This window comes from Sinohyriopsis cumingii, chromosome 3 (genome assembly GCF_028554795.1).
Source record: "Sinohyriopsis cumingii isolate HCF-2022 chromosome 3, ASM2855479v2, whole genome shotgun sequence".
Classification (NCBI taxonomy): domain Eukaryota; kingdom Metazoa; phylum Mollusca; class Bivalvia; order Unionida; family Unionidae; genus Sinohyriopsis; species Sinohyriopsis cumingii.
In genome coordinates this window covers 26607435-26623877 of record NC_142963.1, presented here as the reverse complement: position 1 = coordinate 26623877, position 16443 = coordinate 26607435, and the positions used below count along the sequence as shown (strand labels likewise).

The 16443-nt window shown below is 34.7% G+C and overlaps 1 protein-coding gene across 1 annotated transcript in view; it reads left to right on the top strand.

The window, feature by feature from the left end:
• Positions 1–16443, top strand: part of LOC149802584 (DNA-dependent protein kinase catalytic subunit-like) — a 407613-nt gene that overhangs the window by 301466 nt on the left and 89704 nt on the right. Inside the window, exons 66-71 of the mRNA XM_089951857.1 lie at positions 4330–4417; positions 8622–8742; positions 9160–9298; positions 10632–10709; positions 11343–11453; positions 14077–14205. Coding sequence (XP_089807983.1) covers positions 4330–4417; positions 8622–8742; positions 9160–9298; positions 10632–10709; positions 11343–11453; positions 14077–14205 — 666 coding nt within the window. The remainder of the gene's footprint in view (positions 1–4329; positions 4418–8621; positions 8743–9159; positions 9299–10631; positions 10710–11342; positions 11454–14076; positions 14206–16443) is intronic.

Genomic DNA, 16443 nt, shown 5'->3' with positions numbered 1-16443 from the left:
CATTCTAGTTTTTGTGTTGTATCTGGGTGTATTTTGGTATGTATCATGGCACAGGTGTGTATTTCAATCTTGTTTTTATGTTGTTTAAGGATGTATTTGGTTTGTTTCATGGCAAAGGTGTGTATTTCAATCTAGCTTTTATGTTGTGTCCGGTGTATTTTGTTATGTATCATGGCACAGGTATTTCAATCTAGCTTAGTTAATCTGTAGATTTACAAAATATGAAATGTAGTTGGAAAATAAGTATTATACAAGAGAAGCATTAGTATTCACAGAAGCAACAAAAGATAGATACTGCACACAAAGAATTGTGTACACAAACATGCATGATTGCAAACATTGTTACACATTGCAAACATCTATGATGAATGGAAGGATGATGCTTCTCCTTCCAATACGTTCCCTGATCATGTTAACATTAGACATTTTTCCATCTATATCATATAGATCAATGGTGTCAAACTCAAATCACCATGAGGGCCACATGAGGACTAATACATTGGCTAGAAAGGCTGCATCACTGAAAACTTTTCATGGAGCGAAAGTGGCTTATATGAAAAGTAGCCAGTTGAAATGTTGGAAACAAGAACAAAGTGCTCTAACGATAAACGTTTTTATCAAAACTGACTGGCTGTAAAGAAAAAATTTGAATTATTAATTTACAAATTCTGGGTATCATTGCAAGCTGCAGGAAATAACTCCATGGGCTACCTGTTTGAGACTCCTGATATAGACTAATATAAGTAAAATCTTGCCCATTAACTTCTCATGCTACCACCTGGTATTGCTAATTTTAAGCTTTTGCTTAGTACAGACGTCGTACTGTATTTCTGCTTTATCTCCATGGTTTCCAAGCAACTTACCCTGAATTGGGGTTTTTATTCTGTAATAATGATTGTGCTTGAGGTAGTGTTTATTATTTTTTTCTATTTTGACCAGGTTTTTTTGTGAATATATCATACTCAAGGACTTTGTTTATTCTGACCATATTCTCCAAGACAATATTGCAGATACATGTGATTCATGATTTAGTGTTCACTCTCTTTTGTTTGCTCACTCAGCTAGTAGTTGGTGTTGTTTTTGCAGCATATTAAAATAGGCAAATTATTTTATTAATTATTTCATTCTTTTTGTCATGATGAAGAATTGTCCTAATTGTAAGAAATTCAAGGCATAATCAGACATACGAGACATGCTTTGCCTGCACTAAAAGTATCATCTCTAACATGCACCATCTGGGCAGAAGATATCTGGTCAACAGTTCTGCAAAAGGGTGTCAAAACAGAGAAGAAAGAGGCAAATCTCACAGCAAGCAAATTGATGTGTTGAGTATTCACCATAAGATTAAAATATTTGTGACCTAGTGGGGTCTGTTGGTGATTGTTCTTCCTCCGATACTGACAGGTATAGGTCCTGAAGTATTCCATGAGACACATCTTTTTCTTCAGCTGTGACATTGTTTATGGCAACTTTTTGTTTTATTCCTTTCAGGTATGATTTAAACCAATAGAAAGAGCTGTTATATAACTTGTAAAGTTTTACTTTTTGAAGTGGAATATCTTGTTCAAAAAGTCAAAAACTTTCCTAAAATCACACAACACAAATCCTACTAGACCTCCTTCAGATAAAGTTCTGCATTATTTTGAACTCAACTGGTCATAGAATGGTCGTTCACCAATAGACCTTTTATAATACCTGGTTGGTCCTAAATTAAAATGGTGAAAATAATATATTCAGTACGTTTGCCATGATGTGAAAATTTTCCTATCACTTCTACCCCCTGAATGGATCGACCTGAGGTTTTATAGCAAGAGAATTATGATATCTGCTCGGTCCTAAATCTGACACCCTTTATGTCTGTCACAACAGGTAATTGGAAAATATTGTTATCATTGAAGAATATCACAGGTGATTTCAGCAGTTATAAAGCAGAAACAGTCTTATTTTGAATTCCTTCAGGGACTGTAAAAACAGTTGCTGTTTCACATTAATGATTCAGGTGAAAGAGTGTTTGCTATACAACAGACTGTATTCATCAAGATCAGTGATTTGGGATTCATGAAAATGTTTTTTTGAAAACATTTAATACAGCAGGGATTAGTCTGAAAGACTATAAAGAGGACCATTTTTATTTAATTTGATGTGGGTTTTTTAACAAACATTATCTTATTCTTTCTGAAATGAATGATGCTACTATCTGTACTAATCTCAATAAAGTGATGTTTTGGTTTGCTTTTTGATTTTGCTTTGAGAGTTCATTAGAATCAGTTATGAAATGCATATCACAGGAAGTATTTGGAATTTTTTTGGGAATGGTCTGAAAGTTTATCATGCTTACAAGAAGTAATTGGTTCTGTAATGTTATCAGCAACAGTAATAAAAACAACAGAAATAAAAACATTATTAAACTCACCAGCAATATCTTCATTTATATTGATACATATTCCGTCCTTTTTATGGTGCAACAATTATCAAAATATGAATTATGAAAAATACTTTCACCAGCTCTTATTTTTGTTTCAGAATGTTTCCTGGTTTCTGTTTATATTTTTCAATCAGTTTTTCTTGTTGCTTTTTTTATTTGTTTTTCAAAGTGCTCCAAATCAGTCAGATGTTTTTATAGTTTCTGTGATTTAGTGTGTAAACCATTGTGCCAGATTAACATGCTTAACTCCATGCTTTTTTGAAGGAATTAGGGCATCTGTAAAGAGTGAGTAATCAAGAATCTAAAGCGTCATCAACACCGTCAAGTATTGTATTTTTATAATATCACATGAAACATACATGAATTCCTCTTGGAACCTCTTGTTAAAATTTGCAGAAGATCTGTAAAAAAAAATTATGGTGGGATATTTATGGTTTTAATGCAATTTTTCAGCATACAATAGCTATATATGACTGTCAATCTGATTAAAATCATATCTTAGGGGTCATGTTCTGGTGACCTATGTTATTACAATAATCGCTAATTTTATCAGCCAATCAGATGAATTCTTATTCTAAAGAAACTGTTGCATCATTAAAATGACAAATCAATAGCACATTACAAATTTTGAAAGAGGAATTTGACAGTGATGTAATGCAACATTCAGAATTTGTGAACTTAACTTTATGACCTTTCCGTGAAAGTTAAACATGTGATGTAGACTAGTTAAAGTGAATGTAATGTGTAAATAATTTATGATTTCGTTTTGTGTCTGTATTCTCATACTAATCCAATTAGCCAGTTTGTGACAAGAATTTTAACTAACTGCAGGTCCAGATAAGTAGCAAAAATAAATGTCAATGAGATTTTCATCAGAAGAATTTTGATGATGTCTAGTTGGTTTTGAATGAAAATGGTGCTGATCTGATGTCCAATATGACCTCCACAGCATCAATCCTGAAATCTTCTTATCATTGCTCCACCTGAACAGAACGTAAAATTACTATGGAAATTTTGGACAGTAGACTTCTTATGATGTCTAGTTGCTCCTAAATGAAAAGGTATGCTGCTTACACATGCTTACACATCCAGAAATGTCCACCACAGTGGTAGTCTTGAAAATCTTGTTATCACTGCTCCTCTTGAATGGATGGTCATATCAACACTGGGATTTTATTAGGTAACTTGTGATGTTTAGTTGGCCCTATATGAAAACTGCTTCTGAGACATCCAATATGCTCACCACAGACGCCATATTGAAAATGTTGTTATCACTACTCCAGAATGAATTGTCATATCAGCATGGGGTTTTCACTGAAAGACTCTTGTAATATCTAGTTGGTCACAAATGAAAAAAAGGTACCAGTCTTATTTTTAATATGGCCAACACAATGGCCATCTTCATCTGGAAAATCTTGTTGGCTACTTTTCCAAGATGTTTGGTCATCTTGATATTGTGCTTCCAGAAAATACTTTTTATGATGTCTAGTTGGTCACAAATGGAAATGGCGCCACTCTAATATCCAATATGGCCACAATGGCAGCCATTTTGAAAATCTTGTTAATGTTCCAAAATGGGAAGTCATATCAGTATGGGTTTCTCCCAGAAGATCGTACAATGTCTTGTTGGCCCTAAATGCTGTATTGTTGGTCCTGAAAGAAATTGGTGCCATTCTGAAAGCCACAGCAGCTTTTTTTGCAGAAGAATATCAGATATGGTTCCAACACTTAGCAGTTAGGAGGAAGATAATAGTCTTATCTCAAATTTTTTAAAATATTCTGGCCATTACTGTGTATAGATATACTTAATTCAGAGATAATAGATTGTAAAGTAAAAATTTACGTTGCATTGGATTTCTTTGTTAATAAGTGCAAATGATAAAGCAATTATACTTTGTTTCCAGGATATTTTGTACAGCCTGAGAACTCAGTTGAAGGTGGACGTAGCTTTAGTAGGAGCTTGCTCCTTGTTCAGCAAACTTCAACCACTAGGTAAGTACACAAATTTTAATTCTCTATTATTGTTTTCTCACAGAAAATAGATATGTTAAAGTATCTGTAATTTATATGTGGGACTGGAAGATAAATGCGATAATAAAACGATACTTTTGTGCAAAAATGGTAGTACCTCCAGAACACTGCAATACTGTGAAAGATCAAGGATATCATTGGATTACATTCTTAAATATCATCAGTACAAAATTGCCTAAAAGTGTCTTAGAATGGAGACTGCAGTAATGCATTTGAAACTTAATGGTGTGACATTTTGCATTTGAAAATAACCATTTGATCTCTACAGATTTTTATTGACTTATACAACTGATCTATTAAAACCAACCGTTAGTGATTTTCTAATTTAAGACCTGCCAGATCTTGTGATTTGACTGAAAGGCCTACTGAAATGACTGATAAATTACAAACTTTTCAGTGTAATAGTAAAAGGTTTGAAAATACAATCGTTGTGTTCAAATCTCAAAACTGGCTTGTTCATGTTGGAGTTGGATCCAGATTTCACACTAGGTTGAATGAAGTTGGTTGTTGTTGTGGGCTTAACACTTCAGCACACAGTAGACTATGCATGGCAGACAGTATATTTGGTGGAGGAAGAACACATGATTGTTAATACTCTTTGAATCCATATTCGTGTTCTGATTTCAGACTTATAATATGGGTTTATATCATCAGAACTTTTGACAATGATACATATTATTGACGTGGTGTTGATTCTAATATGTTAACATTGTTTTGGTCAAATGTGGAATGTATGCTTATATCATTGTGGTCTCAAAAAAGTTTGATAATGAGCAAGATCCATGCATACAAATGAAGTGATCATGCATTTGATTGGCTGTTATTGTTACCACTTTGTAGGCCATATTTCTGAATGACAAATTCAGTACAGAGCAGGCTTCATGCCTGCTGAATAGGTAATCTTGAACATGGTGCACAAATATTATTTAGTTGATTTTACATCTGATTGGCTTGTTAGCAACCACATTGTTTTTCTGATCCCATTTTCATCAAACTTGAAATATGTGTTGGTATTATCAAAATGTTGGGTGGGTGCAATATTGAGCAAGATCCATCCATGTTAATGATGTAACCTTGGATCTGATAGGATAAATTTGTTGACACTCTGGAAGCTATTTTTGTGATCTCATTTTACTCTGACTTAGGATATATGCTTATATTATCAGGATCTTGGACTGTTAGTAACAGGTGAGACCTGTGTATGTATGTGGTGATCCTTGATTGGCAGAGCTTATTAGTACTCTGAAGCCATAAGTCTGATGTTTTTTTTTGTTTGTTTTTTTTAAATTGTAATAGGGATTTATATCTTCAGGATCTTGGGCAGTTTCAACAGCAAGAGGTATGAAAGAGGGAATCTTGCATCTGTTTGGCTGATCTTGTTACCACTTGTGAAGCAACATATTTGATCATATGTTCAATTCACTATCATCTAGATCTGGATGACTTTAATTTCATGCAGTACACTGAGCATATTAATTATGGCTTTAATTTCAGGCAGTACACTGAGCATATTAATTATGCCTTTAATTTCAGGCAGTACACTGAGCATATTAATTATGCCTTTAATTTCAGGCAGTACACTGAGCATATTAATTATGCCTTTAATTTCAGGCAGTACACTGAGCATATTAATTATGCCTTTAATTTCAGGCAATACACTGAGCATATTAATTATGCCTTTAATTTTAGAAATAATGTTTATGAGAAGAATCAACACAGTTTGAAAGTTGGTTTACATAGGATATATTCTTACACAATGCTAAAACAAATCTGATAGCACATGGCCCGGGGTCCCCGCTTACTTCAGATCAGGCCCCTTTTGTATTCCATGTGAGGTGCTTATTGGGCTTGTCAAAAGAAACAATCTTTACCCAAGGAAACTTTTGTCACCCAGATGAAATGTGGAAATTTATTTTCAACATGTTGAAAGACTAGTAAATTATTATTTGTCCCCATACATGCCTCTTACCCTTATGAAGTTCATCTACTTATCATACTTGTATTGAAAGCATTTGATCTTTGAATGGGGAACAGATTGTCTTGGTTGCCTATATATAGGGCTCACTTGGCTTTAACATACATGTGATTCTACTGGAGACGGGACAAAATTCTGTTTTGGATATTTATATTCATTGCAGAAACAAGCCAGAACCAGTCTAGCTGGTATTGGAACTGTTCCAGCAGTCTTTGCAACCAGTGCAATAATGCATGCCCTAGTAGTGGTATTAAGGCTAGCATGTATACACAAGCTGTTAATTGATGACTTTATTGTTGTTATCTGGAGAGTTTGGGCTAAATACAGGATTTTTTTAGGTATGTTAAGTAATAAAGGGATCAAATATTGTTCATGGTAGCTTTTGGATCTTTGATTAAAAATTGGCCACACGTTGGCAGAGGTACATAGAAAGAAAAGACTGCCTAAAATTGATTTTGGCAGAAAAACGGAGTATTTTTGTGGTTTTATGGTCTTGTTCAATTGTTATTGCTTTGTTCAAGATGTTTCAGGTTAAAGTTTAATGAATAATAATTGAGCAACAATGGTTAAACATACTAAGTGGCACTTATGAGCAGCATTACAAGTGTAAAGAGAAATTGTATAAAGGAAGACACACTTCAAATGCTAATGAACATAAACAATTCTGATCCAGTGAGGAAGGAGGACATTTGTAGAGGAATATGACAGTGGATGACCTCACGACCTGGAGGAAAACATTGCTTTACTAGAAATGTTTTGAGATCTGAATAAACACACAAGTTAATTTAATGATTTTGTTTTTTATCTTTTCATATTTGAAGTACATCTGTTGTAACATTGTATGACAAATAATAGTTTTTAAAAAATATGGTAGTTTTGGGCAGATGGAAATTGGAATCAGGGATTGTGATTTTTTTTAAGTCACCATCCCAGGGCCTGTGTCCAAAATATTATTTCTTTGAGCACTGTTACATAACATAAGCCTGTTTAGTCAACTGTTAAGTTATGTAGCTAGGTGAGTGATATTAGGCTCACTTGGGCCTCTTGTTAGGGCACTGTATTGGTAGTTCCTACTTACTGGTTATGTTTCAGCTTAGCTTGCCAGGTCTTAAAGCTAAGAGATTTTATGGCATCCAACATGCAAGTGTGCATTGTCTGTCAACTAAGTATTTGAAACTACTGCTCAAAAAAACAACTTGGCCAGTTTCAGTCAAACTTGGTAGGAATGTTTCTCAGGACATGCTGAACAAAAAACTTTGTACTTGGTGGCTACCCTAGCAAAGGTGTGGCTTCCATAGTAACCAGCCAGAAAGTCTATTTCTGACTTTATATAGGCTAAACCAGTTTTGGTCACACTTGGTCAGAATGCTTGTTCGGACATCTGTATCAAGAGTTGTATTTGGGATGTTCCCCTAGCAGTTGCACTTATGTGGAAACATGTTTTCAATTTCTTCAGAACTGAGCCAATTTTATATATATATAAAGCTTTGTGGGACATGTGCAAAAGATGTTGTTCTTGGTAGCTCCCATATCATTGTTGTGGCTGCCATAGCAACCATGTGCCTTGGTGTTTCCTGTGGAAAGGCACTATGTTATTGGGCATGATATCACCAGTGTTATGTTGATTGCTAATAACAACCACTCAACCAACAAATAACCAATCAGCCAAGTTCATCTGCCATACAATATCAGACCAGATGTCAACCAACCAACCAGCCACATCTGCTATACCTTATCAGACCAGATGTCAACCAGTCAACCACATCTGCTATACCTTATCAGTTTAAATATCGAAGCATGAAAACTTCACATTTATAGTCCAGCAGTAGGAGCTGGACATCTGTTGTTACACATTTCTTCCCTCCATGTATAACACCTGCTTAAGCTGTTAGGTTTTTATTTATTTATTTCTTTTGCTCAGAAGGGATAATGGGACGTTCATGTTCTAAGAATACATTTCTAGTTAATGACCATGTGGAGATTTTGAAAGTACATTTCTAGTTAATGACAGTTCAGAGACTTTGACAATACATTTTTTGGATAAAGAGGATTGTTTGTGATCAACTAAAATCAGTGATATATGATGTCGCTTTCGTGCATTTATTTCTGTTTAATTAGTCTTTATATGCAGTCTCATTATCCCAGTCAGTACCCATTATATGTCATGTATTTGTCTGCTTTGGTGATCAGGAATTGCTGTCCTGGAAGAGCAGTTAATTCTACCTGAACCAGATGATGCTCGTCCTGCTAAGAGAAGCAAAATGGACACCACTGTTTCCAAGGATATTGCCCATTGGATTGAATTGGCTAGGTATATCGACATCACTTCTGCCATGACTACCAACACAACTTCTACTACTACTGCACTACAATGTACTACTACTATGACTTCCAGTACCATCATGCTTCCACTGTTATATAATTATCATTAACACTAAAACTACCATGACCACATTAATTATTATTATTATTATTATTATTATTATTATTATTATTATTATTATTATTATTATAGTATTTTTCCATGAGAAGATCAAGTGACCAGTCTAAAAAATATGTCAGTAGTAGGAGTGGGCTAATTATCAGATGAAAATTCACTTTGTAAAATATTTATCACTTTTTCTTAAAAATGGAACTGGGCTTTTTTAATTAACAAATATGGGTTTGGGATACAGTAATGATAATGACGTGCTACATTTCATATATCTTAGTATTATTGTACCCACAGACTGCACAAGTCGGTCAATGAGTTTGATGTGTTGCTGGGAATATTTGGAGGGAAAGTAGGGACCCAGTCTATTACCCAGGAAGCTGTTGAGGCAGAAGCCAGAGGAGACTTCAGCCTGGCTTTCAAGAAATATGAAGAGGTAACAGTTTTCTTGATTCTCAGATCCTTTCTTTGACCATGGTTATTTTAAAAACCAGTTTTAGTTTATTGTACAAAAGGTGACACTGTAAATACCAGGTAGGACCAGTTCTGAAGACACCTCATTCTCATGCAATTCTTGTTCATCAAGCCTGTTTGACCACCCAATTGCCAAAGGTACCACCACCCCCTACTATCACCCCCTACACTCCCCTCAAGCTAGTGCATATTTCTACTGTCATTTACGCTGAATCCTATCTCCAGATTTGACGTTTTCATTTTAAGAAGTTGGGTACAGAACACCATACATAAATAAGATAAATAAGCTGGGTCATATAATCATTCACGTAGATGGTGATGATAAGTAATCAGTGTTGAATACATTACTAAAAGAAATGCATGTACTTTTGACTGAATCTCAGGCTTAAGAAGAAAAAATACATTGTCACATCCCACCTGTTTTACAACATTATTTATTCAATACAGATTAACTAATAAGAAAGAAAACAAAAAAATGAACTTTTTCCATGATTGGAAATTGCTCACTGTCCAAAATGGATGTTATTTTTCATTTCATTGTCTACCTTTTCACAAACACTTCAGAAAAAAAAATGTGTAACACCATTGCTAAGAACACATTTGTATTTTTAATTTCTCAGAAACTTCTCCGAGACAGAAGGCATCTTGACTTGGGCTGTGAAGTTGCCACAAAGTATGCCAATCTGATATCGAACATGGTTTCTGTTACTGAATATAGAGCAGCTTTTAAAGTCATTTGTGTTGATGGGTTCAGTGGCTTTTTGTATTGTCATAAGTGGCTAAGCCACTATCTTGAGGAATTAACCAGTCCATTTGTGTTGATGGGTTCAGTGGTTTTTGTATTGTCATAGGTGGCTAAGCCACTACCTTGAGGAATTAACCAGTCCATTTGTGTTGATGGTTCAATGGTTTTTTGGCTGTAATTCTAGCTATGAAACATTAGATTGTATTTGCTTAAGATAGATGAACATGCTCTGATTTTGAAAGGGAGGCAACTCAGACTTTACTGATGCATAAATTTGTGAACACTGCATGTCAGCTTGATTTATATTAAAAAGTCTCTTGTTATTTTATTGCCTTTAATTGCTCGAAATAGCTCACTGATATTATAATTCACTTGACAAATATTTATGTTGGACAATTACATTATAATTCATATTCATTAATATCTCTACCTTCTCCCAGCTGTTAAAAAAACATGATTCTGCCTTCCTGTCTCATGCCCTCATATATACCATGGTTAATCTTTTGCGAGTTAGAAAGGGAGAGGTATAACCTGTTTGGTGTTATTGTAGGCACTACAGTGTGACAACTGGCCTAACGGGAAACCATTAGAGGCTGAGATAGACCTCTGGGATGACTGTAGAATGGAGGTAAATCTTTCTCTCTCTCTCACACTCTCGTTGATTGAAATAGATAAATGACCTTTAATGATGATAATGTTTGAATTACTATGTCATCCTCTATCTCAGTACACTTTTTCTATGTCTTTTATTTAAACTGAGTCTCTTAGCAATTCCGTATTTTATCTAGCAACAAAAGTTTTTGTGTTCAGACAGACAGAGAAAACTTCATAAAAGAACCATAAATTTTTTTAATACTAATTGTAGCCCATTTTGTATCATGTATCATCGAACTTCCATTGTTTACAAGGATATTTTGGAGTTTAGCATGTGAAATTTCAGAAGCCACGCCATGATCAGCTTTTATTAGAATTCATATATGATCTTGTCCCCAAATGATAAGCTTTTTATACATTATTTTTCTTACTTTAAAGAAGAAAAATATATTTTTTGCACATGAAAAAATACATATATTTGAAATTTGAGGAGCCACACCAGGATCATGCTATATTCAAATTCATATCTTAATAGAGCATGCTATAGTGAGGTCACACTGTACCCATAAATCAAATCTTTGTGTAAGGATTTAGGGATACAAGCAGTAGCATCTATTATGAAATGGTGGTTTTTATGTGAGGCCGATATGTCTTCTGTCTGTTATAGTGTCTCTGTAACCTGACACAATGGGAAGACCTACAGGTAGTTGCTGTTGGGGGTGTAGATGATGGTAATCCACCTGACCTCAGCAAGGTGTGGGAGGACACATTTTACCAGGTAACATATATAAGCATGCATAGGTTAAGGAGGTAATGGCACTATTGATGTAGCTGTCATGTTTTGCAAATAGCTCTATTACTCTGACACTGTTACATGTACCATAAAATAAATCGATGCATCTAATATTGGTCACAGTAAACTACTTTGATTAAACAGCTTTGCATTGAGTTCTATTTGTCTGACAGTTTCCTGTATGGTTTTGAAACTTGCTTTTAAAAGATGATATTTAAGGACTAGTATTCACACATCACGGATCACTGCCATCTCACCTCTGTCTGCATAGGTTCGAGTCTCAGATTTGGCTAATGTGGGTGTGTGAGAAAGCTTGCCAGTAGCTTCTCGTGGGTTGGTGGTTATTTCCAGGGTTTTCCCGGGTTCTTCTGCCAACATTAATACTGGCCGCCCTGTATAGCCTATTGTGTGCTGAAAAATGGCGTTAAACCTTAAAACAAAAACAAACAACAAGTTGTTTCAGGTTTTTACCAGTGTTTCCAATCTGCTGTCAGATATGACCCCTGTTAGTAAAATTAGAAAAACATGGCTTCTTCTCAAGAAAGCATTGATCATAATGTGACAAAATGCTTTCTAGCAGGAAGTCCTTTCAGATTTATTTAAATGATGCTGATCCACTGTCAAATATGACCACTGTTACTTTCAGAAAGAAAAACCCTTACAAATTCTTTTAAAAAACTTTTCAAGAAAATTTGATTAAATTTGACAGAAGCACCCTGGCATACAGCCTTTCAGATTTGTTTAAAATGATGCTATCTGTGATCAGTTATGGCTACTGTTGCAGAAAATAGATAAACCTTCAAGTAACTTTTCCCCAAAGACAAGTGAACAGGATTTGATCTAAACTGACAAAGAGCATCCTGCATGTAGCTCAAATGATTTCATTCCACCTTTAACTATGGATGCTGTTTCATAAACTAGAAGAAAATTTACATGACTTCTTGTAAACCTTTGAACAGAATTTAACCAAATTTGACCAAGAAATGGCTTCCTGGCATGAAGATCTTTCAGTTTAATAAATATGATACCAGTCCGCTATACCATTACTAATGGTAGGAAATTGTAACGATGACTTAAGAAAAACTGCTGAGCAGAATACCGATTTGACACAAAGTATCCTCTCACAAAAGCCTTTGAAGTGTGTGCAAAGGATGCTGATGCTGCAGTCAAATATGGCATAGTTTATGAGAATCAAAAAGCTATTAAATGGTTTCATTTCAAATTGATGACCAGTTTTGACAAAGCATTTTGGCATGAAAGTTTTCTAAAAGGAGACTGGATTGATCAGTTAAATCTTTTAATATATTGTTATGATTCATGCACAAAATTAAAATTTCACCCCATTTTATTCAGCAGTTAAAGTGACATTAGTGCTTAAATGAAAATTTAAAAAATGTTAATTTGAACGTTTTTAGCATTTCTTATGTCTTTTTGGGAAACTGCATTGATGATTAACATTGTCATGGGGTTCTCTACTTGGACATTTTAGAAACTGGGCAATTCTGTATTGGTATTAAATAGAACAGGTTTAAAATCATACATGGATTGTTATTTTACCATCAAATATGACATAATTTGACACCAATTAGGCATGACAGTGTTAGGGCTGTTCCATTTAAATATACATGGTACCCAGGGAAGGCAGTTTTTGTAAAAATATATGCCAGGGCACTTTGATTTCACAGGAATCATATTAAAATGATAAGACAGTTCTAAATTACCTTCCTTGAGTCACAGGTGTGTTTTACTGAAACAGGCCTAAACAGTTTGCGCAATGTTTGGACAGGCAGTTTACGTGGCATAGATAAAGATCCTAAATGTGTTAGTCTTGGCCCCTGATTTTGTTTAAATTTTTATGTCCAAATGTTTAGAACTTCTATTTGACTACAGATTTCATTTACAAAAACAGAAGTTTATCTTGCATTATTTTTCTGGGTTTAAGATTTTAATATTTTTTTGGCAGCCATGAACTAGGATGAGGTGAAATTAAGTAGCACTGATAACACTCAGTGAATTGAATGTCTGGCTGTGTGATACGAAGGACCAGTGGCAGCTGACTGTGATAAGAGTAATAGAAATAAAATAAGTTTCAAGAATTTGGAAATCATGAACATCTGATCCTGTGTTAAGAAATATTCATCAAAATGTTCATGATAAATGGAAATGCCTATACAAGAGTCAATATTGTACTCTGTCTTCCCTAAAATATCAATTCTGTTCTGTCTTTACCAAAATTTTGAATATCAAATTAACACTCAAATGCAGAACTCAGAACTCCAAGTAGTGCAGCTTTGAAACTTAGCAGAAACAAAATCACATAAATTCTGAAAGTTCTTTGATGAACAGTGACAGACCATTAGAATTTTTAATTTATAGCAATGAATTTTCAGTTACGTTCTCAAAACTATTGAGTAAATGAAGCAAGATTGTATTACTTTTATTAACAAGTATATGGACTCGGAATACAGTGAATCGTTATCATAAAAATTATGAGATAAAAAAAAAAAAACCACAAAACTGAGAAATCTAATGTTACTTGTAAAGAGGAAATAGTGCAGAAGCTGTTAAACAACTTTAATTATATTTGTACACATCTATTAATTTGCAGGAGCACTACCTGCCATTCATCTTGCGCAGCAAGCTGAAGCTGATGTTACAGGGAGATGAAAATCAGCAAGGCCTTCTCACATTTATTGACAACTCCATGAAGGTTCCAGAACAGAAGATGTTACTGGAGGTAAGTCACACACACTACAGAGAGTGCCTTGTATATTCTGTCTTCAGCCATTTAGAACTAGGCATGACATTTTTCTGTATCATTCTGGCATCTCAGCATTATGAAATCCCAGCATTCTGGCATTCCAGCATTATGGAATCCCATCATTCTGGCATCCCAGCATTTTGTAATACCAGATTTACAGATCTGGTTCATACATTAATGTAACCAAACTGTAAGAGTTCCTTCCATTTCCATGTTTGATTTCATAGTGCATTACAACTCAAAACAGTGATCTTTTGAACTTAAAGCTAAAATTGCAGGTGATCTTTGTTTTCTTTTCAGTTTATAATAAATATCAATTAAATTTAGAAATAATTTTCATTGAGTATTTTGATATATTTCTATCCCTGACAAAAAATATATAACCTTACATGAATGATTATCAAACATTATGGACACCTTCTTTGTCTATAGTGTATATAAACAAGTTTGAGTTGGGCATTTTTTTCCCGAAAAAGGACTTCATGCAGATAGGGGGTCAACTGATACATATACAATATACAAAATATCTAGCCAAGCACACCAATAGAGTTAATGATTTATTTTGAGAGTATGACAGAGAAACTAAAGTAAAGTGCTGTTACTTATCAGATCAAAGCCAAGTATTAGAAGCGATAAACCCTTGACTTAAAGGTCAGTTTATACAGAACTTGATGTACAGATGCAGCATGTGTGTAAGTATTACTAATACAGTCACTTTTTTTACTGGCAGATTTCATTGTAAAATTCAAACTGTCTTATGAAGGTATGATAGAACAATTACCATTGTTGCATTCTTAAGGTTGTCAACTTGTACAGGGATTGACTTACAGGCAGAGGTATATAGTAAATGACCTTTGAAGTATGCATACACTGTTTATCAGTTCCAAAGCCTTATTTGCTTATTCGTGTGATATTTTTATTTACCAGGATGTAGGATCAAATGAACTTACAGTATGGTCCTGCGTTTCTTGCCTGTTGTGTATGTCAGCATTTGCTATTTTCAACTTCTTTTCAAAAATTACTGAACCAATTTATGCCAAATTTAGCAGGAAGCATTCTGCCATGAAGTCCTTTCTAATTGATACAAATGATCCAATAGTACAAAACCTTTAAATGACATTTTCTTAAAAGCTGCTTAGCAGAATTTAACCAAATTAAACAGCATCCTAGCATGACATGCTTTCCAGTTTATTCAATTGATGACAGTCTGTTATCAAATATAGCTGGAATTGCTAAAATAAAATTTAAAAAACCCTTGAATGACATCTCTGAAACTGGTCAACTTTGTGTGTTTGTGTGTTTTGGATTTTTAACATAGCTTTAACAATTTTTCAGTCATATTGCTAAAATGTCTGCAGTGTGACAGTTTATAGTGATGTCTAGCACTAGGGCATCATGCCACAGACACTTAGCATGATGTCCCACCCAGTCACATTATCCTGACACCAGGCCAACCAGTTCTAACACTAACCTCTCAATGCTGAGCGCCAAACAAGGCAGATGCTATTACCATTTTTATGTCTGGTATGACTCAGCCGGGTTTGAATCCGTGACCTCCTGTATCCAAGGTGGACGCTCTAACCACTCAGCCACCAGAGCTGTCACACTCAAAAAAACTGGTCAAGAGAATTTGACATAATTTAAAAGAAATATCCTGGCATTAATGGCTTTCAAATTGGTATAAATGATGCAGATCCAGATCCAGTGCAGGCCACATGGTGGGGCAGGCATGTTCTAAGTTTTGTGGACCTCTTAAAAGACTCTTTGATCCCGTTAGGGTAAGGGATCCTTCTCTGCATACATTAGGATGCCAGAAAAGAGTCTTTAATCCCAGGAGGGCATGGGATCTTTCTCTGACTCCTTTGGATCTGGGAAGAAGAAGCTTCAGTCTCAGGATATGGGATCTTTCTCCAGATCTTTAGGGATTCTAGAAGAGACTCTTTGATCCCATGAGTGTATAGGATCTTTCTCATGAGGGACATGGAACAACTCCATGATATTTGTAGGATATGTGATCCCTCTCATTGTTTTTTGAATATATAATAAAGCTTAAAGATCCCAGATAGTCATTTTTTCAATGGGATTAAACGCTTGCCAGCTGGGTGAGAGATGCTTTTTTTTTTAAACATTAAATTGAAGTAGGTTTTTATTACTTTGATTAAAACATACCTGGCTTATTTTGATACACTAGTTATTCTTGCTTGCTTACATGCA